This window comes from Papio anubis, chromosome 16 (genome assembly GCF_008728515.1).
Source record: "Papio anubis isolate 15944 chromosome 16, Panubis1.0, whole genome shotgun sequence".
Taxonomy (NCBI): domain Eukaryota; kingdom Metazoa; phylum Chordata; class Mammalia; order Primates; family Cercopithecidae; genus Papio; species Papio anubis.
Window position 1 is genome coordinate 62,496,862 of NC_044991.1, and position 23,883 is coordinate 62,520,744.

At 41.8% G+C, this 23,883-nt stretch overlaps 1 protein-coding gene across 3 annotated transcripts in view; it reads right to left on the reverse strand.

Moving 5' to 3' along the window:
* The window catches only part of UQCC (ubiquinol-cytochrome c reductase complex chaperone, CBP3 homolog), a 108,339-nt gene that overhangs the window by 50,814 nt on the left and 33,642 nt on the right, over positions 1-23,883 (reverse strand). For all 3 annotated transcript variants that reach the window (XM_021944139.1, XM_031655985.1, NM_001169092.1), the window contains 2 exon segments: positions 21,652-21,724; positions 13,680-13,737 (listed from right to left, as the gene is read on the reverse strand). In XM_021944139.1, the coding sequence (XP_021799831.1) occupies positions 13,680-13,737; positions 21,652-21,724 (131 nt within the window).

Consider the following 23,883-nt stretch of genomic DNA (forward strand, 5'->3'; position numbering starts at 1 on the left):
TCAGGAGGCTTACGCAGGAGAATCACTTGAACCGGGAGGCGGAGGTTGCAGTGAGCTGAGATCATGCCACTGTACTTCAGCCTGGGCAACAGAGCATGACTCTGTCTAAAAAAAAAAAAAAAGTTTTTTAAAATTAAAAAGTTTATAAAGCATAAATGTTACAGTAAGCTAAGTTTAATTTATTATCGAAGAAAAAATTTTTAAATAAATTTAGTGTAGCCTATGGCCAGGTGTGGTGGCTCACACCTGTAATCCCAGCACTTTGGGAGGCCAAGGCGGGCAGACCGCTTGAGCCCAAGAGTTCAAGACCAACTGAGGTAACAAAGTGAGACCCCACCTCTACAAAAAAATGTAAAAATTAGCCAAATGTGGTAGTGAGCGTCTGTAGTCCCAGCTATTGAGAAGGCTGAGGTGGGAGGATTGCTTGAGCCTGGGAGGTCAAGACTGCATTGAGTTGTGGTTGCACCACCAAATTCTGGACTGAATGATGGAGTGAAACCCTGTCTCAAAAAAAAAAAAAAAAAAAGCTTAAGTGTACAGTGTTTATAAAGTCTACAGTTGTATACAGTAATGTCTGACTCACCCAGAGCAACTTCTAGTTCTGCAAGCTCTATTTACGGTTAGTACCTTATACAAGAATACCATTTTTTATTTCTTATATTGCATTTTACTGTACTTTTTCTATGTTTAGATACATTTAGATATACAAATACTTACTATTATAACTGCTTGCAGTATTCAGAATTGTACAGGTCTACAGCCTAGGAGCCATAGGTCATACCATACATCCCAGGTGTCTAATAGGCTATACCACCTAGGTTTGTGTAAGTATACTCTATGATGCCCACACAATAATGAAATACCTAATGATGCATTTCTCAGGACAGATCCCCATCATTAAGCTACACACGACTGAATTTACTTTAATAGAACTATCGTTTTCAGAATATTCTGATCCAGAAATATAAACTAAAGATTATACCTGCCTTTTGAGAAATATACAACCAGCAAAGATTGTTATAACCTGTACCTAATTTTGCTGATACTAACAGTTTAAAAAACATGGATCGATGCCTGAAAAATAAAAGGAGGGCAAATTCTCATTACTCCTAAAACGCTGGACCCAATAAGTTCAACAGACCTTTTATTGATGCAGAACACTAAATATTATAACTCCTCATTTAACATCACAGATAGATTCTTGGAAACTGTAACTTTAAGCTTAACAACATAAAACGAAACCTATTTTACCGTAGGCTAAGTGACATAAACAAGAGTTATATTCCTACAGTATATTTCTGGTCACAAAAACACCACTAAACTTCTAAATAAAGACCCAAAAGACTTCCAATATTAAACACTGAAATAATGTGAGCTATGCATACATTATGGCAGGGCACACTCAGACCCACACCCATTCCAATAAGGACAATTTAGACATGTCAGTTCACCTCGTGTGCACATCTTTGGGATGTGGGAGGAACAGGAGGACCCAGAGAAAACCCACCTAGACATGGACAGAACATGCAAACTCCACACAGACAGTGGCCCCAGATGGAAATTGTTATTTTTTTCCTCATCACTGTTATAACAAAATGACATTGAACAGAACAATGTAATTTGAAGAACTGCTATATAAACCTCTACAGCCGGGCGCGGTGGCTCAAGCCTGTAATCCCAGCACTTTGGGAGGCCGAGACGGGTGGATCACGAGGTCAGGAGATCAAGACCATCCTGGCTAACACGGTGAAACTCCGTCTCTACTAAAAAAAAAAAAAATACAAAAAAACTAGCCGGGCGAGGTGGCGGGTGCCTGTAGTCCCAGCTACTCGGGAGGCTGAGGCAGGAGAATGGTGGGAACCCGGGAGGCGGAGCTTGCAGTGAGCTGAGATCCGGCCACAGCACTCCAGCCTGGGCGACAGAGCAAGACTCAGTCTCAAAAAAAAAATAAAAATAAAAATAAAAATAAACCTCTACAGCAAATCTCATTACACATAAAGTTGTAAGATCAAAGCAAAGAATCAGTCTTCCTATCAACCTGAAGTTACTGAAGATTCCCATGAGTTCTACTGGGAAAATAAGATTCTGATCCAGAGGGCTGTCCAATCACCAGTACCACATTCAGCTAATTAAATGCTCACCTAATTCTTTCCCTGAGTTTGTGAATCAAATTCACTAGGTAGTTAAGGACAGAAAAGTAGTCCTATTGTGAAGGACTTTTTTGTTTATCCTCTTCAAGGGAAAAGCAGAGCTCAAGGCTGGGCCGAAATCTTAAGACAGTCAGCTGCCTGGAATGTCCAGACAAGCAGCTGAATACCAATTCTTAGGCCACCTGACCTTGAAGCCTATCACGTTCAATTTACTCTTGTTTGATAACTGTTTTGAATAGGTAATACATGTACATAGTAATAAAAACCAAGTCTCCTTCCTACCTTCATTCCCTGCCAACCAGTTCCTCTCCCAAAGGCAACCTCAGCTACTAGCTTCTTAGGAAACCTTCCACATATAACCTATACACACACAAGTTTATGTATGTGTGTATTCTTTTTACATAAATGGTACCTTCTTTATCTTCCCTTTTGTGCTAGCACTCTACACATACTATCTTTTTTTTTTTTTTTGGAAACGAGGTCTGGCTCTATCACCCAGGCTGGAAAGCAGTGGTACAATCTCAGCTCACTGCAACCTCTGCCTCCTGGGCTCAAGTCATCCTTCTACCTCAGCCTCCCGAGTAGCTGGGACTTCAAGCATGCGCCACCACGCCCAGCTAACTTTTGTATTTCCTGCAGAGATGAAATGGGGTTTCGCCACGTTGCCCAGGCTGGTCTCAAACTCGTAAGCTCAAGTGATCCTCCTGCCTTGGCCTCCCAAAGTGCTGGGATTACAGGCGTGAGCCACCACACCCAGCCAACGTACTATTCTCAGACATTAAGAAAAAATTACGCCGGGCGCGGTGGCTCAAGCCTGTAATCCCAGCACTTTGGGAGGCCGAGACGGGCGGATCACGAGGTCAGGAGATCGAAATCATCCTGGCTAACATGGTGAAACCCCGTCTCTACTAAAAAATACGAAAAACTAGCCGGGCGAGGTGGCGGGTGCCTGTAGTCCCAGCTACTCGGGAGGCTGAGGCGGGAGAATGGCGTGAACCTGGGAGGCGGAGCTTGCAGTGAGCCGAGATCGCGCCACTGCACTCCAGCCTGGGTGACAGAGCGAGACTCCGTCTCAAAAAAAAAAAAAAAAAAAAAAAAAGAAAAGAAAAGAAAAAATTACATCTGATACTGGAATAGAAGGATGGAAGTGAAGAAATCTCAACTCCAACTCTGTGTTCCATCCACAGACACCCCAGTGAAAACTTTTGGACACCAGAATGGATTCCTGCTAATTTATTTGACCATTGTTAGGGTGACATCTGATTGATGCTGAATTCAACTAGTTTATCTGGCAATTTTTCCTATTCTAAAAATGACTAACAGGAAGAAAGAAAAAAAAAAACTTAAATAGCAAAAACGGACAAGTGCTATAATTAACAGTTAACACAACTACATGCCAGGCACTAGGCTAAGTGATTTGGATGCATTATTTTTTCTAATCTTTACAACAACTCCATGAAGCTGATACTGGTGTCCTTACTGTCCTCATTTCACAGGTGAGAAAATTTGAGTCTTAGAGAAGTAACTTGCCCAACGATACAAACCTAGTAAGTGCTAAAACTGAGATCTGAACCTAGACAATCTGATCCCAAAGTCCTACTAAGGTTTTTGTTGTTTTTGCCTCCTTCAATGATTAGAACAAACCCTCCAGAATCTATTGACCCTATTTTTCATTCAGTCCTCACAAGTACAGTAATTTAAACTTCAAAACTAGCATCATGTTAGAAATACCACATCAGAAAAGAAAAAAAAAAAAAAAAGACTGGTAACTGGAGGCAAGCATACCTATAACAAGAGTAACTGCTAGCAGCCTAATAGGAAAAGAGGAAATGAAAAATTTATTTAATAGAGACATGAAAAAACTAGCAGAGCAATTAAGGTTCAACAGATACAACTCAAAGACAATAGTCTGGCAAAATACAGTTAAGAGTTGTCAGGACATCAGTTATTAGGACAACATTAGTTATTAAGAATTATCAGGACATCATGAGTTATTCAGAAAAGGCTAAAGTATGTTGAATGGTAAAAGAAAAATAAATAGGCCAGGCGCGGTGGCTCATGCCTGTAATTCCAGCACCCTGAAAGGTCAAGGCAGGCAGATCAACTGAGCTCAGGAGTTCGAGACCAGCCTGGACAACATGATGAAACCTCATCTCTACAAAAAATACAAAAATTAGGCCGCGCACGGTGGCTCACACCTGTAATCCCAGCACTTTGGGAGGCTGAGGCGGCCGGATCACCTGAGGTCGGGAGTTCAAGACCAGCCTGACCAACATGCTGAAACCTCGTCTCTACTAAAAATGCAAAATTAGCCAGGCGTGGTGGCACATGCCTGTAATCCCAGCTACTTGGGAGGCTGAGGCAGGAGAATCGCTTGAACCCGGGAGGTGGAGGTTGCAGTGAGCCAAGTTCACATCATTGCACTCCAGCCTGGCAACAGAGCAAGAAAGTGTCTCAAAATAAACAAACAAACAAAAATTAGTGGGGCATGGTCATGCATGACTGTAGTCCCAGCTATTTGGGAGGCTGAGGCAGGAGAATTGCTTGAGCCCCAGAGGTGGAGGTTGCAGTGAGCTATGATTGTGCCATTGTACTCCAGCCTGGGAGACACAGAGAGAGCTTGCCTCAAAAAAAATAAAAATAAAAATAAAAAGACATAAATAAAGAAAGAAAAATAAAACAAAGTCAAAATGGTTAATAAAAATTAAAGACTTGAAGATCCTGCTACCCACTGCAAAACAAAGCCAACACTTGTCACAGACTCTGACCATATAACAATAATGTTGAGTCATTAAGTAAGCTATTTCACAATACAGCTCACTTTAAATCACATCATGGGTGTATATCTTCATAATAAATGTCTAAATTTAACATTGAGAGGTCAAATTACATTTTGTCACTGATTTAAAGTCATAATGTCAGACCTCTGTTGGAAACGAGGGGGAACTGAGGACAGGGGGCATTATGGAGGGAATAACACACTTCTATGCTAAAACATAATAAAATAAATAAAAACTGCCCTTAAGAATGCAGGCTGGGCGCAGTGGCTCATGCCTGTAATCCCAGCACTTTGGGAGGCCGAGGCGGGCGGATCACCTGAGGTCAGGAGTTCGAGACCAGCCTGGCCAACCTGGTGAAACCTCATCTCTACCAAAAATATAAAAATTAGCCAGGCATGGTGGCAGGTGCCTGTAGTCCCAGCTACTCAGGAGTCTGAGGCAGGAGAATCGCTTGAACCTGGGAGGCAGAGGCAGCAGTGAGCCGAGATCGCGCCATTGCTCTCCAGCCTTGGCATCAACAGTGAGACTCCGTCTCAAAAAAAAAAAAAAAAAGCAAAATATCAGTGTGCCAATCTGTATCCAGGAAAAAAAGAAAAAGAATACAAAATAAACTTTAAAAACTATCTTGTAATGAGAAAGATTCCTATATTAATTAATCATTTATTGAATAAGTATTACTAAGCACCTACTCTGAATATTGACTGAATCTGTGCAGAAGCTACTATTCTCTGTTTAGGATCAACTCAAGGTGCTCCTCCCAAGTTTGATGTGTCACCCAGGCTGGAGTGCAGTGGTGTGATCTCGGCTCACTGCAATCTCTGTCTCCCAGGTTCAAGAGATTCTCCTGCCTCAGTTTCCTGAGTAGCTGGGATTACAGGCACCCACCACCACACCCAGCCAATTTCTGTATTTTTAGTAGAGATAGGGTTTCACCATGTTGGTCAGGCTGATCTTGAACTCCCGACCTCTAGTGATCCACCTGCCTCAGCCTCCCAAAGTGCTGGGATTACAGGCGTGAGCCACCGCGCCTGGCCTGATGATGTTCTTAAATCCACAATTTATTATTTAGGTTTTAAGCTTCACAGTACTATCCTTGTCTCTCAGTGATTCCAGTGGCTCATACATAATACTGATCTCTTTTACATATAAGAAAGGCAAATAATCCAGCTAGCAAAGTAAAGAAAAAAAAAGGAGTGTTCAAACCTGGCACCCAGATATCTCTAAAAGGCAAGCATGGAGACAGGACAAAGGAAGAAAATGTCACTCACTAGGAGTATCAAATGATAAAGGGCTGAAGCTATCAATCCTGCCTTATGGAAAATAATAATAATGATTACTATCATTTACTAAGTTCTGTAATATGAAACTTGTCACTGTAAGATGCGTTTACATTCATTCTCTCTCAGAACATTATAACTAACCCTGTTTCACAGAAAAGAAAACACACTCTGAAGAGGTTAAGTAACTTAAAGTTGCACAGTAGAGAAGAAAGGGGCTGGAATGAAGCCTGAGCTCCCCCCTTTTTCCCCCATTCTGTGATAACACAGCATCAAGAACCTCTTCCTGCTAAATAAGACAAGTAGGAAGGCAACAATACTGTCTGCAGAGTTCAAAGGAACAGGAGAGTTTCCTAGCTATGATTTCCTCCTCTCAGCCTAAATCTGGGAGGGAAGACTCTTGTTATTCCTGATGCTGACCTCCTGCCAGGTACTGGCAGCTCTGAGCATCCTGTCTCACTCGCTCTGTTTGGGCCCTCTGACAATGCCAGTTGTGTTTTGGCCTTGTTTCTCCGGCATGGTAGTTTATAAGCTGCTTAGAGTAGATCTGATTTTGAATTAATAAAGACTAGCAGGCACTTGGGCAGGTTTGTCACTCTGGCTGCTATGAAGGAATCCCAAAGGGGACTTTCACACAGCTTGTTTCCCTTACTCTGTCACCAGCTGAGGCCAAGAAAGCAGAGCCTAGATGGCTACACTCAAGCCCCAGCAGTGTGCTAATGAATGAGTTTATTGATCTGTAAGCTGGCACGCTGACCCTTTTCCAGGGCTGTGTACAAGGCTATCTCCACCTGGTTTCCCAAGTTCCCTCACCGTGAAGCCTAATCCTTCTGGGGGGAGCATGAGGGCCACAGGACAACCTGTGGGCAAACAGACAAGTTGGGTGAGGTACTTCCTGAAGCCATCTCACCTGACAACAGGCCTCCTCCAAGAGCTACACCTGGCCTGCAGCTTGCCTGTCAGACCCACTATAAAGCATAAGCCCCTGGGTAGCGGGTATCAGCGCACTTAGGGTATGCAATCTTGGTAAAATGCTGCTGCATAGGCCTTTGGTTTGGGCAATAAAGCTACAAGCGTGGGTGTTTGAACACTGCAACTCTGGCTGGGGGAGGGTAAAAGAGGATATGCACATGGCCAGGGCTCACCATGTATAGCAGGCCTGGGGTTGCTGGAATCCAGCAGAAGCCTGAATGCCCTACAGCTACAATAAAAATGCTGTGGTGGTTTTAAAGAGCCTCTGCAGAGGCTGCCAGTGTCTGCCAGCGCAGTTCTCTGGCTGCACTGAGACTGGCACCAGTCTGCTTTCTAACCTCTTCCCATCCCCACACTTTAATTCCTTCTCTTCTTTCCCAAAGGCTTCTTCCCTTCAGCTTACAAAATCGTTCCAGTGTTTCCCCCACTTTAAAATAAAAAACAACTAAATGCTTCCCTTCTAAACTGTTTTTCCCTCAAGTGATCATCCCCTCATTTGAAACTTCTTAAAAAGTAGTTTACAATAACTTCTTTGCCTCTTAATTACTCCTCAATCCCACATAGTCTGTTCTAGCCCCCAGAAGTCCAAGGCAACTGCTTTCCTTGACCATCCCCAGGCAACCTCCCTTCCCCTGTGATCCCATATAATCTGTACATCATCCTGTGCTAGTTTCAGGTTTACCTGTGGCCTCTCCCGGGACACACATAGTGAGCGCCAAGAAACATGGGGCCCATCATACAGCTGGTGATCCGTAAATGTTTGCTATGCTCATATGACATGTTCATGCTCAGGGGAAGAGACCCCTATCCCCTGACCACCAAATAGGATAATCAGAAAGGAAGCAAAGTGTTTAGAAGGGGCAGGTAACCACAGTTAACTTCAGAGTTGTCTCGAGTCCTCCACTACTGAGTAAGTGGCCTGAGACAATTCCTTAAAATTGCCAAAACTGTCTCCCCATTTGCAAAATGAGAGAAGTGGACTAGATCTGTAGTTTTTAAATTGCATTCTGAGTTTCCATGGAACTACCTAAGGGTCTTTTTTCAGTGGGCATGTTGTGAAGATGTGAAGCAAGCAGGTCATTCCCACCTCCTTTTATCATATATATCATATTTGGTGGCTGAGCATAAGATTTCATTTTTAAAAAGGACTCTGCTGATAAAAAGTTTGAAAATCACTAGATCCCTCTAGCTGGAAGGCTCTTTCATCCACTCTTTCACTTGCTAACTTCTATTCACCCTTTAGGTGTCAATGTAAATGTTCTCTTCAGTGAAGCCTTCCCTGACTGACCCACCCCTAAACTAAATGAGACGCCCAGCTTCTCCCACATACCTTGTCACATCCTCGCATCACACCTATCACAGCTGTGATTTGTTTAATGTCTCTCTTCTCACCTAAGCCCTAAGAGGGCACGAAATAAATTTGTCTGCTATACACAGTGCCTTCAATCAAGAGAATAAATGCCATAATTTTATGAATCTATGTTTAAGCAGGTACTTAAGTATTAATTAATGTTAATTTAAGTATTTAATTAGTTACTTTAGTAGTTATAATTACTAAAGAGGAAAGCAACTTAGTGCTTTGAGTTAGCCAGACCAGCACCTGAATTTCCTCTCCACCACATTCTAACTACTTCTTTGGGAAAGTTCTCTGACTTCTCTAAGCCCCTAATCCCTCATATGTAACATGAGAATAAAGAAGTTGTGAGCATGTGTGAAATAATATATGTAAATAAATAAAAGATAATATACATAAAACACCTTGTAGTAAGTATATTTATGAAATACCTGACTTTAAAATAATCTTTAAAAACAGACTACATTTTACTCCCTCTCCATCCTACCTTCATTACAGGTATGTTCTAATTTTATTAGTTCCATTCCATTGTATAAAATTAATTTCTGCATTGAGAAGGTACTAGTGCTCCATGACAATTTCAATTTCTCTACAAATCTGTTAACACTTACAATGCCAACACAAATTTCAACTACATAAATCTCCCTGCCCAGAAGAAAGGGAATGCTTCAAAGCAGAGATAATACCTGAATTGGATACTGAAGGAAAAACAGGAATTTGTCAGGTGGAGAGGAGGGGGAAGGGCCTTCTAGGCAGAAGAAACTTCGTGCAGAAGACTTGATATTTCTACTATATCGTTTTGCTTTTTCTTGCAGAGAAGGGAGTAGTGATGCTAATGATGCCTAGAATAGCAACAAATGAGACTAGTAAAGGCACCATAGGTCACATCTGATCAGATGTGAATGCAGTGATATGAAACTTATTTTATTTTATTTTATTTATTTATTTTATTTTCAGAGATGGAGTCTCGCTGTGTTGTCTAGGCTGGAGTGCAGTTGCACCATCCCAGCTCACTGCAACCTCAGCTTCCCAGGTTCAAGCAATTCTCGTGCTTTAGCCTCCTGAGTAGCTGGGACTACAGGTGCCTGCCACCATGCCTGGCTAATTTTTTTGTATATTTAGTAGAGACGGGGTTTCCCCATGTTGGCCAAGCTGGTCTTGAACTACTAACCTCAAGTGATCTGCCCACCTCAGCCTCCCAAAGTGCTGGGATTACAACTGTGAGCCACCGGGCCCGGCCAAAACTTGTATTTTATTCTGAGAACAACAGAGAACATTAAGGAGTGAGTGCGTGTGTGTGTGTATGTGTGTGTTTCTGTGTGTGCTGACCCCATTTGTACTGAGAAGGCCAACAGAATGGGGATAGGCAAGCTAGAGGCCAAAGACCACTTTTCAAGTACAGTTGGTTGCAACTCAGTGTAATCAATTTAGTGGGTGACATCATCAATGTCTGTTTAAAATGAATTCAAATGAAATAGAAAATATCGGAGGTTCCCTCTCTCGGCCTTGGAGCCTCCCTCCCTTGGTCTCTGTACAGAGGAGCTACTTCTTTCTTTCTTCTCCCTTCTTTCTTGCCTATTAAACTCCCTGCTCCTTAAAACTAAAAAAAAAGAAAGAAAGAAAAGAAAGTATCAGAGATTACCTGACATTACAAGGATAAATTTTACAGAACTTTTGTACCAGATTCATGTGTCCATTCACATGTCCATTCTGGTCACAAAGTAACATGCATTTGTTACTATGGGTCAGGGTCAAAAAAAGTTTGAGTTAGGTGACTGAGCAGGTGAAGGGGTGAGGGAAGAGACAAATGAGGGCTCCCAGGTTTCTGGTGTGGGCATGATGCCAGTGGCCAAGATAGGGAATAGGGGAGGAGGCCTGCTTTTATCAAGTCCACGTGGGGATGCTGGACAGCGAAGACAGTGGCCTTTCTCAGCATTTTTTCAGCAGCCACAGTCAACACTAATCTTGTTCAGCAAAGACAATGAACACATAGTCATTGCAGCTGCAAGCTCAAGTGAATATACAACTGATAAGGGTCCTCTAGGAGCTGGAGGGCGTCCCAGTCCTAAATCCCAAACCACAGAAAAACTGTGAAACTAAAAAAAACCAGACAGGATAAGTGAAACACCATTTCTTCCAGGGAACTAACAGGGTGTGAGAAATCTTATCCTTATTCTAAGAGTCAACAGGGAACCCTTACCCTTGGGAACCTAAGCAAACCTTCTGAAATGTCAGCCACCAGGGTATTTTTGTTTATTAAGAGTTTGTTTGGTTTTGGTTTTGTTTGGGGGAGGAGGCATTATTTCTACTTTTCTAACTGTTTTCTAAGCCTCCTACCCCACCCCACACTACCACCTCCAAGAGGTACTTCAACCCCTACGCTTCTAGCAAGTCCACTGAGTCCTGTAACCTTGATGTGGCTATCCTTTGGTTACCCTCCTGGAGCTTCAGGCTAAAAGAGCAGGGCCAATAGAACATGACTTGGGGGGGATCCATCATTCCTCCTAACTGCCTGCCCCGCCCCCCATCCCCCTCCATTCCATTAGACGAAAGAGTTCTCCAATTCTTGAAGTATCACAGCACAACTGAGCCCCAAACTAACTACTTTCCTGGTGACCCTTCCACTACATTCCTCAGTAAACCTGCCCCAGACATGTCAGGCAACTGGCTGCCCTCAAATACTCCATGTTCTTGTACATGTTCTATCTTTTGTTCTCAATATTTCCTCAACCTAAAATGCCCACCCTTTCTCTGACAGAAATTCTAGTCACTCTTTGTGGTGCATCTCAAATGTCATCTCTACCACAAAGCCACTTTTTATCCAACACTCCACCCCATCACCAAATCTGGATTTAGTGACACCACTTCGTGCTTCCACTGCATCTGCCTGTGTCTTGGGCACAGCATTTCTTTCACTGTCGTGCATTATAGGCAATCGTGCTTTTATGTCGTCTGTTTTCCACTAGACTTAACATTTCTTGAAGATCCAGACACAGAGCCTGTATCTGATTTGCCCAAAAGAAACGACCAGAAAAGAACACATGTCATACCCTTCTCTCCAACATCCCATGGTCCTGCACACACAGGAGGTCCTCAAGAAGAGCGTGCTGATTCAAACCGAAAAGCTACAGATTCTTTCCAGCAAACCCTGCAGACCATCAGAACTAGGGGAGAGAAAGAGCGGAAGGGGAATCAAGCGTAGATTTGAAGCAGACAGCTTCCCTCTCTCGATTGAACTAGGGGTGGTACACCCTACTCCTCAGAAATTACACCAACCTCAGCAAGGAAGATTCAGCAGGCAGTTTGGAAACTTTAAAGAACTATAAGTAGTTTCAAGGTTCTCCCAGCTGCTGTTAGTCGGGTATTGACCTTGGGATGTGGTCACAGGGATTATATATTTTATTTTGCCATCCACTCCCTCTAACACTGATACCTCTAGCTATATGGGCAATAAAGAGTCTTTCATACAGGTTCTGAATATTATCTTTGAGTTCCTCTGGGAACACCCTAGCCTTCTTGCAACCCTCCCACCTTTCCAGTGAGTAATTTTACAGTGCCACCTCTGCCGTCCTCCTCTCCTGAAAAAGCACTTTTTCCCCTCAATATATCCAGCTTCCCTCCCTGAACGCTATGCCCTAATCTTCACCATTAAGACAATAGGAAGGCAGTGTGCCTTCTAAGCTGCCTGATGCGTGGCACATTTCAAAGAACTAACAGGTAGAAGTATAAGGGTTTTGATAGTTGCAGCTTCCTTTGTGATCCTATAAGTACTTCTCACTCATATTTATTATATAACTTAGGCATTCTGATTTATAATTGACCATTTTACACAACTTATCTCCCTCACTTGACTGTAAGCTTCTTGAGAACTATTCTCTAGTTCCCACAAAGTGCCCAGGACATGGTGTGCACTTAATAAACTACTGCTTAGAAAAAGATAGCATAGGCTGGGCACAGTAGCTCACGCTTGTAATCCCAGCACTTTGGGAAGCCAAGGCAGGTGGATCACTTGAGGTCAGGAGATTAAGACCAGCCTGGCCAGGATGGTGAAACCCTGTCTCTATAAAAATACAAAAAAATCATCTGGGCATGGTGGTGGGCTCCTGTAATCCCAGCTACTCAGAGGGGCTGAGGCACGAGAATCACTTGAACCCAGGAGACGGAGGTTGTAGTAAGCCGCAATTGCACCACTGCACTCCAGCCTAGGCAGCACAGTGAGACTATGTCTAAAAAAAGAAAAAAGAAAAAAAAAAAAAAAAGCATAAAATAAACTGCCACTTTAGGCCCCCTAAGCCAAACTCAGTGTAACTGTGTGAGTACAGAGGAAGAAACATTTCAGAGGTGATCAAAACCAAAAAGTATATAGTAGTCAGTTGTGCGATGCAAAGGCTCAGCTGAAGGCAGTCTCAAACAAGGGTTCTTTTGACAGGGCAGCCATTCCCATGTTCCTCAGATACTCACTATGGTCAAAGTAGTAAACTTAGTTCTCCAGAATTTACTTTCCCAAGATCTGGCAGTTCAATAAATACATTCCCCAGCCCCCCACTTCAACGACTCTCCTATATCCTTCTGACCTTTAATACTGTGTAACGTTAGATGAAAAATTGATTTTTTTTGGCTACTTATTTCACAGCTGAAGAAAAAATATACTGTTTAAGGTGTTAAATATTTTTACATGCAACAAACCTGGCATGAAGCTAACTTGTATGCACATTTTAGAGGTACAGGCGTAAATGTCAGTGCTATAATTTGTTATAGGTTTCTGATGACCAGCAATGAAAATGACCACGGATTCTCACAATTCAAACCACTTTTACGTAAATGTGAACTTTCCTAAAACAGCCAAGGGAGAGAAAACTTTCCATCCAAGCTCATAGCGTCTCTTAAGAGATACTGATAGCATTGTTCACTGGGTTAGGTGTTCTTTGAAAAAATCCTACAAATATTAGTTTTCTTCTGGGCCTATGCTTTGACCTTTAATAAAAATGTGCTTTAAGACACCAGTTATTAAAATGAAAGGAACAGTTTTTAACACCTGAACAACTGCCATTTCATATAATCAGCCCTGCTGAGGGCTATACCTTACAAGTCAACAGTGTTTAAAAAAAAAATACATTTAGTGACTTCATTTAAATTGCTCACTTACCAGACGTGGAGTAGGGTTATAAGAAACCATGAATTGAATGTATCAGGCATCTGACACCCTAGAAAATAACAATAAGGTATAAGTATGTGAGGGTTTAAAGGAGGCATACTGACCATATTTTAAACATTGGCAGGCACGGTACTTACAGCGCTCTCTGATTATGCTATTGCAGAAAAGTCCAGTAGAACAATAGGGAGAGACTATGGGATAAAAGAACATTGAATCATAGTGCGCCAGGAGTAAAAGAAAAAAAAAGGATGGATGCACTGGTTCACACCTGTAATCCCAGCACTTTAGGAGGCCAAGGTGGGCGGATCACCTGAGGTCAGGAGATCAAGACCAGCCTGGCCAACATGGCGAAACCCCATCTCTACTAAAAATACAAAACTTAACCAGGCATGGCGGTGGACACCTGTAATCCCAGCTACTCAGGAGGCTGAGGCAGGAGAATTACTTGAACCCGGGAGGCAGAGGTTGCAGTGAGCCAAGATCGAACTACTGCACTCCAGCCTGGGCAATAGAGTGAGACTCTGTCTCAAAAACAAAAACAAAAACAAAAACAAAACATTGAATTCAGTCTGACCACCAGCCTTCTAGTTCTAGCCCTGTTACCAGCTTGTTATGTGGCCTTGGACAAATCACTTCTGCCCTTTGAGTCTTGGTTTTCTCACCTTGCGGAATGTGGCCTAGATTATTTCTATAGTTCCTTCTAGCTTCCGTGTGACTCTACAGTATTTTCCCTCCATGGGCTTGAATTCTGAAAAGCTAGGCAAACACTCCCTCACTTTTTTCACTTGGGCTGCACTGAGAGGCTTAAGTCTTTCTAGTATCCTTTTCCTGTCTTCTTTCTGTAAGGTACCCAATGTGCTATGGATATGGGTGTGCTAAATGATTTGCCCAAAAGAAATGACCAGGAGCTGGGTGCAGTGGCTCACACCTGTAATCCCAGCACTTACGGAGGCTGAGGCGGGTGGATTGCTTGAGCCCAGGAGTTTCAGACCAGCCTGGGAAACATAGTGAGACCCCGCCTCTACAAAAAAATACAAAAATTAGCTGGGCATGGTGGCATGCACCTATAGTCCCAGCTACTTGGGAGGCTGAGGTGGGAGGATCACTTGAGCCAGGGAGGTGGAGGTTACAGTGAGCCAAGATCATATCACTGTACTTGAGCCTGAGTGACAGAGCAAGACCCTGTCTCAAAAAAAAAAGAAAAAAGAAAAAGAAAAGATCAGGTGAAAAAAGTCAGGGCTCTAAGGAGCTGCAGCTGAATAAGAAAGCATATTGTATTTAGTGAAAGGCTGTTCATCACCCCCCAGAAATAACAAAACTGGGAAGGGCTTCTCCTTGGTTTCAGATCCCACAAATTAGTTCTGTGCCCAGACATCAAAGCCTCTCAATTCTCACTCAGCTAAGAAAAGCCTCCTGCTGGATGAGGAGTCTCCCACTGAATGTGCCCTCCTTATTACATAACAGGGAGAAAAGCCAGAGCAAGAGGAAGATGCAAAAAGAGAATAAATAAGTGGAGAATTTGGGCCCTTAGGGTAGAATCTGTCCTTTGGGGCAATGACTCAAGAAAGAAGCACTATTCTCTGCTTTTCAGCAACCATCAAGGTATACGAGGTACTAAATGATAACAAAGAGGGGTCACTAGGGGATAAAACATAGGCCCGGACCCCTGTGAGGTACATTAACAGCACCAGTAATAAAGAGCTGTAATTCACTGCAGGCTTACTACGTGCCAGATGTTCTACTGGGTTCTTTACATCCATGAGCTCAATGAATCCTCCCAACAACCCTGAGGTAGGCATTGATATCCCAAATTGACAGGTAAGAAAAGTGACTCAGAGAGACTAAGACAATTGCTGTTCAAGGTCATGAAAAGAGACACCTGAGATCAAATTCAGATCTACTTGATTCCAAACACTGTGTTCTTAATCCTGCTCTAACAGCCTCTCTAATACCACTATCAGAAACTAACACTCACTAAGAGCCCATCTGCATACCAGATCTACTGCAAGCCATGTCAATACATTATCTCACTCAATCCTCACTTTAACCCTGGAGGGAAGCATTATACTCCTCATTTTAGAGATGAGGAAACAGACTCAAACTAAGTAACATGTGGGCAGCCACAATATTAACAAGCTAGTGGCAGGGCTGCAGTTTGAATCCAAGTCTGTCACAAAGTGACACCAAAATACTTTGGTGAGCTTACTGGGAGGTGCCTAGCAGCTGTCAAGTTGACTTCCTCTCAGAGCCCAGCAGGAGGGAGCTGAAGGCTGGTCTGGCCAGCCATACAGCTATTAAGACACATGCCATCTGAGAATGGGCCAACCACCCTCCACCTAGACGAGAATAGCCCTGAGAAACTCTCAAGCCCGGATCTGAAGTTGGGTCTTTTTTGGATGCTAGAACAAAACATTAAAAAGAAAAATTTTCTTGGAAGTCTGTCTTTCAATCTGGAAAATGAAATTTGGCTGCTTCTAAAGGACAATCTGTTCAATTGCTACCTCTACATCAAAGCTTCTCGGCAGCCTCCAGGAGCCTTTCCAATTTTCTCAGAGAGGGAATCAGTTCTTGGGCTGGAAAGCACAGACAGACAGACAGGCCAGCAGCTGGACGTGGGTCACAATTTCCCCTTCTGGGGTCACCTCAGGGCTGAGGGTGGGAAAAGTGCTGGCATATGATTGAGTCCCTATACACACTGGTGTCAGAACAGAAACCCACAGGGTAAAGCCCTAAAAAGTAACACCAATGACTGTTGACTGTGAACTACGCAAAAATACAGCAGATTCTTTAGTTCAGTGAAATGCATTTAAACATTTCAAAGTTAAAACCTGCTGTAGTATTTTGCCACGATCACACTCTTGCTCCAATGCACATTCAGTGCTTCCTTTTCTGAAGCTAGGCACTTTCTTTCTTGACATCAAGTTTTATACAATTAAATAGTTCATTACTGTTACGGGAAGGCAGCATAACACGGTTGTACATTTAATGTGGGGTCAGACTACCTGATTCAATACTTTGACTCTACCTCTCACTCACTATGTGACACTGGGTAAAACTACTCAATTTTCTTCTCTGTAAAAATGAGAAAAACAAGATAACTGACCTTGTAAGATTTTTGTGAGAATGAGATAAGGCCTATAAAATGTTTAGCAAAATGGTTAGTGTTAAGTTAGTAGGTACTCAATAAATATTCACTATTGTTGGTTTTCAGCCAATTATTTAAATAAAATTGAAATTATCTTTGAAAAACCTCATTAATTATTTCAGATTGTATCAGTGATAAACCTCAACCACAGACTCAGAATGTATTCATTAAAGAACCTCCTCTCCAATGCCTCTAGTCTCTTAAGGGTTAAAGACAAAGCAGTCTGCAGACAACACTGTGGAATTAAACAGGAACTCTACTGACTGACCACCTCTGCTCCAAGTGCTCTTCAGAGCAGAACATCTCTAAAAGACCAGTCAGCAAACCGCTGTGTATTCATCAGTGCAACACGCTCAGACAAAAGACATCCTCAAAATATCTAAGAAACAGTGGGCGGCTAAATTCTCAGGACTCCAAAAGTTAAGCCCTAAAATACCACAAGTCCAAGTGAGCAATGACCACTTTAAAAAGTACAATCTTGGGAAGCAATATATATATTGCTTTCTCTTGTTTCGTTTCTTTTTTTTTTTTTTTTTTTTTGCCCAGGCTGGTCTTGAACTCCTCAGCTCAAGGGATCCTCCTGCCTCGGCTTCCCAAACTGCTGGGATTACAGGTGTGAGCCACTGCACCCAGCCCCTTTCTCTTATTTCAAACCTGTTTCACCTACTCTTTAGAATCCAAGCCACAGGAAAGTCAATGTAATTATTTTAAAGATATTTGTAATCTTCTGCCTCCAGATGGCATATTCTAGATTTGTTCTCTTTTTATTCACTAGCCAGTTTGGAAGCACTTTGGTTTGATATGAAAACTTAATCTACCCACAAATGACTAAGATGGGCCACAATAGAACGTAATAAAAATGAACATGCTATAGGTCTCAAAAGTAAATTCTCAAACTGAGTCTCAGAAAACCTGAAGAGTGGCGTTGATGAAAAATTTACTTTCTCCCTAGGTAACTACTTCAAAGGCTAAGCTAGGACAAAGCTCACCAATAGGTACACACTATAGTTAGTATAAACATCAGTTTCCAATACCAATAGAAAATCTCACAGAGATAGTTTACATTTAAATATAACAAAATACAGAAAATACTAAAATGTATTACATTTTCTAATTTGCAATTACACTCATTCACAGGCAATATGTTATAGTGGAAAAATCCCTGGATTTTAAACCAGACAACACAGGTTCAAGGCTTGGCTAGGCAACCCTGGGTGAGTCACTTAGCCTCTTTGAGGCTCAACTGTTTCTGAAAACAAAATAAAACAAAATGAAAATAATACAAGCCCTTCCTAGCCCACAATATTTTGTAACTCCTAAGTGAGACAAATGTAAAAGCATACTATGTGAGCTAATAGTATAAAAGTTATTTATAAACTTTTCTTAAGTTTTATAAGTAGTTTACAACAGGCTATGAATTGAAACACGATATGTTAAATATGTAAAAAGTCTTATTATTCAATACTATAATATTAACTGAAGAACCTTCAATAATGAACAGCTGCCAAGACAAAGATATCTAGTAAACATCCTTTCAAAATAATTCTAAGAAATGTCTGAGTTATTTATTGAATCAAATATAAAATAGACATTAAATAGATGTCTGAGGATAAGGGTTGTTATTTTTTTGTTTTTGTTTTTGTTTTGTTTTTTTGAGACGGGGTCTTGCTCCGTCGCCCAGGCTGGAGTGCAGTGGTGTGATCTCGACTCACTGCAACCTCTGCCTCCCGAGTTCAAGTGATTCTCCTGCCTTGGTCTCCTAAGTAGCTGGGATTAGCCCACCACCATGCCCAGCTAATTTTATTGTATTTTTAGTAGAGAGAGGGGTTTCACCCTGTTGGCCACGCTGGTCTTGAACTCCTGACCTCAAGTGATCCACCCGCCTCAGACTCCCAAAGTGCTGGGATTACAGGCGTGAGCCACCATGCCCAGCCTGAGGATGAGGTTTCAAAAAGACATGATGAAAAATACTTCACACACGGATTCACGAAGGCACTTAAAGAAAAAAAAAAAGGCCGGGCGCGGTGGCTCAAGCCTGTAATCCCAGCACTTTGAGAGGCTGAGACGGGCGGATCACGAGGTCAGGAGATCGAGACCATCCTGGCCAACACCATGAAACCCCGTCTCTACTAAAAAATACAAAAAGCTAGCTGGGCGAGGTGGCGGGCGCCTGTAGTCCCAGCTACTCGGGCGGCTGAGGCAGGAGAATGGCATAAACCCGGGAGGCGGAGCCTGCAGTGAGCTTAGATCCTGCCACTGCACTCCAGCCTGGGCGACAGAGGGAGACTCCGTCTCAAAAAAAAAAAAAAAACCAGGCTGGGCATGGTGGCTCATGCCTGTAATCCCTGCACTTCAGGAAGCTGAGGCAGGATCACTTAAGGCCTACGACCAGGAGTTTGAGACCAGCCTGGGCAACATAGACCCTGTCTCTACAAAAAATAAAAATAAACAAATTACCCAGGCATAATGGCATGTGTTTGTAGTCCCAGCGACTCAGGAGGCTGAGGTGGGAGGGCTGCTTGAGCCAGGAGTAAAAGGATGCAGTAAAAGGGCTAGAGCCACTGACTCCAGCCTAGGCGGCAGAGCAAGATCGTCTCTAAAAAAAAAGAAAAAGAAAAAAAGCAGTTTCTAATATTAATAGCTTCATCAGGTAGAGAAAAAATATTTTTTTAGGCCGGGCGCGGTGGCTCAAGCCTGTAATCCCAGCACTTTGGGAGGCCGAGACGGGCGGATCACGAGGTCAGGAGATCGAGACCATCCTGGCTAACACGGTGAAACCCTGTCTCTACTAAAAAATACAAAAAACTAGCCGGGCGAGGTGGCGGGCGCCTGTAGTCCCAGCTACTCGGGAGGCTGAGGCAGGAGAATGGCGTAAACCCGGGAGGCGGAGCTTGCAGTGAGCTGAGATCCGGCCACTGCACTCCAGCCTGGGCGACAGAGCTAGACTCCATCTCAAAAAAAAAAAAAAAAAAAAAAGAAAAAATATTTTTTCCTTTTGGACTAACTTATCCTAGACTAACAAAGAAGCAGGAAAATATTCTTTCCAGGTTATGAATAAAGAAGAAATGAAAGGTGGACATTAAATTGGAATTATAATTCAGTATGGTATTTTAGTTTTTGGTATCAGTCTGCTGAGACAGTAAAATAAACAAAATAATTTGTATTTATTTGATTTTTAAAAACTAAAATAGGCCAGGCCCCATGGCTCACACCTGTAATCCAGAACTTTGGGTTGGGAGGTCAAGGCAGGTGGATCACGTGAGGCCAAGAGTTTGAGACCAGCCTAGTCAACATAGCCAAACCCTGTCTCTACTAAAAAAAATACAAAAATTAGCTGGGCATGGTGGCATGCACCTGTAGTCCCAGCTACTCAGGAGGCTGAAGCACAAGAATTACTTGAAACTGGGAGGTGGAGGAAGCAGTGAGTCAAGATGGCGCCATTCCACTCCAAACTGGGCAATAGAACAAGACTCAAAACAAGTCTCAAAAAACAAGACGAAACAAAAAAATAGTTATTAAATAACCAAAATTGCATCCAGCTTTCTTCATTGTTGTGAACACAATTATATGTAAATATTTGCTGCTAGAGAAAAATCTCAAATGTATACATTTAGGTGTATGCTGCTTTGAGGATGTGACTATTACCACAGAAGTACACAGCATACATTTCCTTCCAAAATCTGTGGAACTGGAAATGATTTAATCTCTCCCAATTACAAGTACCTGCTTTAATTAACTTTGTTAATAATATAACTGTTTACAGCATCAAAATTAATACTGTGATAACAATCAACTGCTTCTGATAGTCTAAACCAGCAAAACCCTTTTGGAAAGCAATTTATCAATGAGGTAAACATAATAAAATTATATGTGCCTTTTGACCCAATCATCTTTTAACATGAGAAAAATCATAATCCAGGATTAATTATGGATTAATTTTAATTAATCCAGGATTAATTAAAACAAAACTTAAAAACAAAAGAGGAATAGCTGGCTAAAAGTCCATGTCAAAATGCTAAGTAAAACATCCAGAATTGGCCGGGCACAGTGGCTCACGCCTGTAATCCCAGCATTTTGGGAGGCCAAGGAGGGCGGATCACATAAGGTCAGGAGTTTGAAACCAGCCTAGCCAACATGGTGAAACCCCATGTCAACTAAAAATGCAAAAATTAGCTGGGTGTGGTGGCACAGGCCTATAATCCCAGCTATTCGGGAGGCCAAGGCAGGAAAATCACTTGAACCTGGGAGGTGGAGAGGGAGGTTACACTGGGCCAAGATCACACCACTGCACTCCAGCCTGGGCAACAGAGCAAGACTCTGTCTCAAAACAAACAAACAAAAAAAAATTCCAGAATGTAAAACAGAATATGTTTACTATGAATACTCTTATGTAAAAAGATGCACACGTGGACAAGGGAGATAATGTCAAAGTACAGTTTGTTTGTTTGTTTTTTCAAAATAAGCAAAATGTTTTATTTATAGGATCCTTTTGCTCTCTGTTTACCCTATTAAAAAAGAAAAGCAGCTGGGTACAGTGCCATGTGCTTTTAGTCCTAGCTACTATTCAGGAGGCTGAGGTGGGAGGACTGCTTGAGCCCAGGAGTTTGAGGCCAGCCCGGGCAACAGAGCAAGACCCTGTCTCTAAAGAAATACATACAATAATTTTTTTAAAGAGAAAAATAGGCAGTTTGGATTATATGCTTTGTGCAGGAAAAACTGTTTCACTAGGGACTAAAAAAACCTATCGTATTAAAACACAATCATAAAAATGAAATGTAGATTTGTTCTCCTTCTCAGTACTATCAAACAATAACTTACTTAGAAAGAATTCCTCGAAGTCAGTTTTCTCCACACAGCTAGTATACATGCGCAGGGCCGCAATCTTAATCTTCTAGACAAAGAGAATAAAACCAAACTCAAGACATGACCAAGTGGATGTTCTATTTCCATTAGACATGGGTCACAGAATCTTATATTTCTTCAACTAGAAGGAAGGGTCCAAACCAATTTAAACCAAAATATTTTTTTGTTTTCTTAGAGTTTAGCCATTCATACAGACTTCACACAATTTTCATATTTTAGGACTTCAGCATGAAAACCTCAGAAAGGCTTTTCCAATATTTAAATGAAATCTCTCATTTAACTCCAACCTACTTCACCACATTTGTGCCTCTAAATCACTGTTCAGCATTATCCACACTAACTCTTCAGTATCTGAAATCCTTTATAGAAAAAAATTACACATTCTTCTGGCCAAAATAAAACAAAAACCCTCAAGCCTTTAATCTTTCCTCAGAGGCACTACTATCTATTCTATAAATCTCTGGGCAATGGAATAAGAGGTATCTTTTTTCCAGATTTTCTTTAGTTTTATACTTTGCTGATTAACATTGTATCTGTAAATAAGGGTTTCTAATGAGTGCAAAATATAAGAATCAAACTTTTACTATTCCCAAAGCACTAGGAACTCTCTTAGGCTTTTGATATGAGTGGTGGTTTTAATTTATTCACTGAGCTGTATACTTAAGATTTGTATATTACACTGTATATAAATTATGCCTTAATAAAAATAAATCTAAAAATAAATTATTTAAGAGTTGACTTATAGGTCTGCAGACCAACTCAGCACTACAGGAACAGGTATTTTAAGGACTTCCAAACATTTCATTAAGGATATAACTAAATAAATGAGCACATCAACAAGGCTTCTAGAAGCTGATTTTTTCTTAAAACAACAGGGAAAGTTACAAACTCAAATATGCATAGACTAAAAACAAATGTATACAGGCTGAGAATGACATAGCAACTGAAGAAAAACCAATCTAGAACTTAGTGGAGCTATGATATTAAGGTTTAAAGTCACCAAGAACATACTATACCCAAAACTATATAATGTTCATATTTTTCTATATTCTTAGAGTTAAAGCAAGTGTCTCTGATGGGTAGAAATACCCATAACAAATTAAGGAATGATTACATCTCTGATTGTAATTAAGATATTTTATATGATAATTTGAGATCTGTCATATTTTTAAGAGCTTCCAGTCTAAAGTTAATACAGGGGAAAACAGGACATATAGAAATAGACAATAGAAATCAGATATCCCTAGGCCGGGCGCGGTGGCTCACGCCTGTAATCCCAGCACTTTGGGAGGCCGAGACGGGCGGATCACGAGTTCAGGAGATCGAGACCATCCTGGCTAACACGGTGAAACCCCGTCTCTACTAAAATACAAAAAAAATTAGCCGGGCGAGGTGGCGGGCGCCTGTAGTCCCAGCTACTCGGGAGGCTGAGGCAGGAGAATGGCGTGAACCCGGGAGGCGGGGCTTGCAGTGAGCTGAGATCCGGCCACTGCACTCCAGCCTGGGCAACAGAGCCAGACTCCGTCTCAAAAAAAAAAAAAAAAGAAATCAGATATCCCTATCTGGGGAGTGAGTCAGCCTAAGCCCACATTTAAACAAAACCCATGATGAAACACTAGAAATGAAAAGCAAATTAAACCTAAAAGCAAGCAGAAAGAATGATATAGTAAAGAGCAGAAATCAACAAAACTGAAACAGAAAAATAAAATATAGAAAATCAAAGCCAGGTCAGGCGTGGTGGCTCATGCCTGTAATTCCAGCACTTTGGGAGGCCGAGACAGGCAGATCAGCTGAGCCCAGAAGTTGGAGACCAACCTGGGAAACATGGCAAAACGTTTCTATCTCTACCAAAAATACAAAAATTAGCTGGCCATGGTGGTGCGTGCCTATAGTCCCAGCTGCTCAGAAGGCTGAGACATGAGAATCGTTTGAACCTGGGAGACAGAGGTTGCAGTGAGCCGAGATCGTGCCACTGCACTCCAGCCTGGGTGACAGAGCGAGACTCCGCCTCAAAAAACAAATTTTTTTTTCAATAAAATTGATAACCTATAAAACTGATCAAGGAAAAAAAAAGCCCAAAACACATAAGATACAAATTTTCAATATCAGGAATCAGAGAGCAGACATCACTACATATCCTAAAGACATTAAAAGGATAATAAGGGAATACTATGAACAACTTTACTC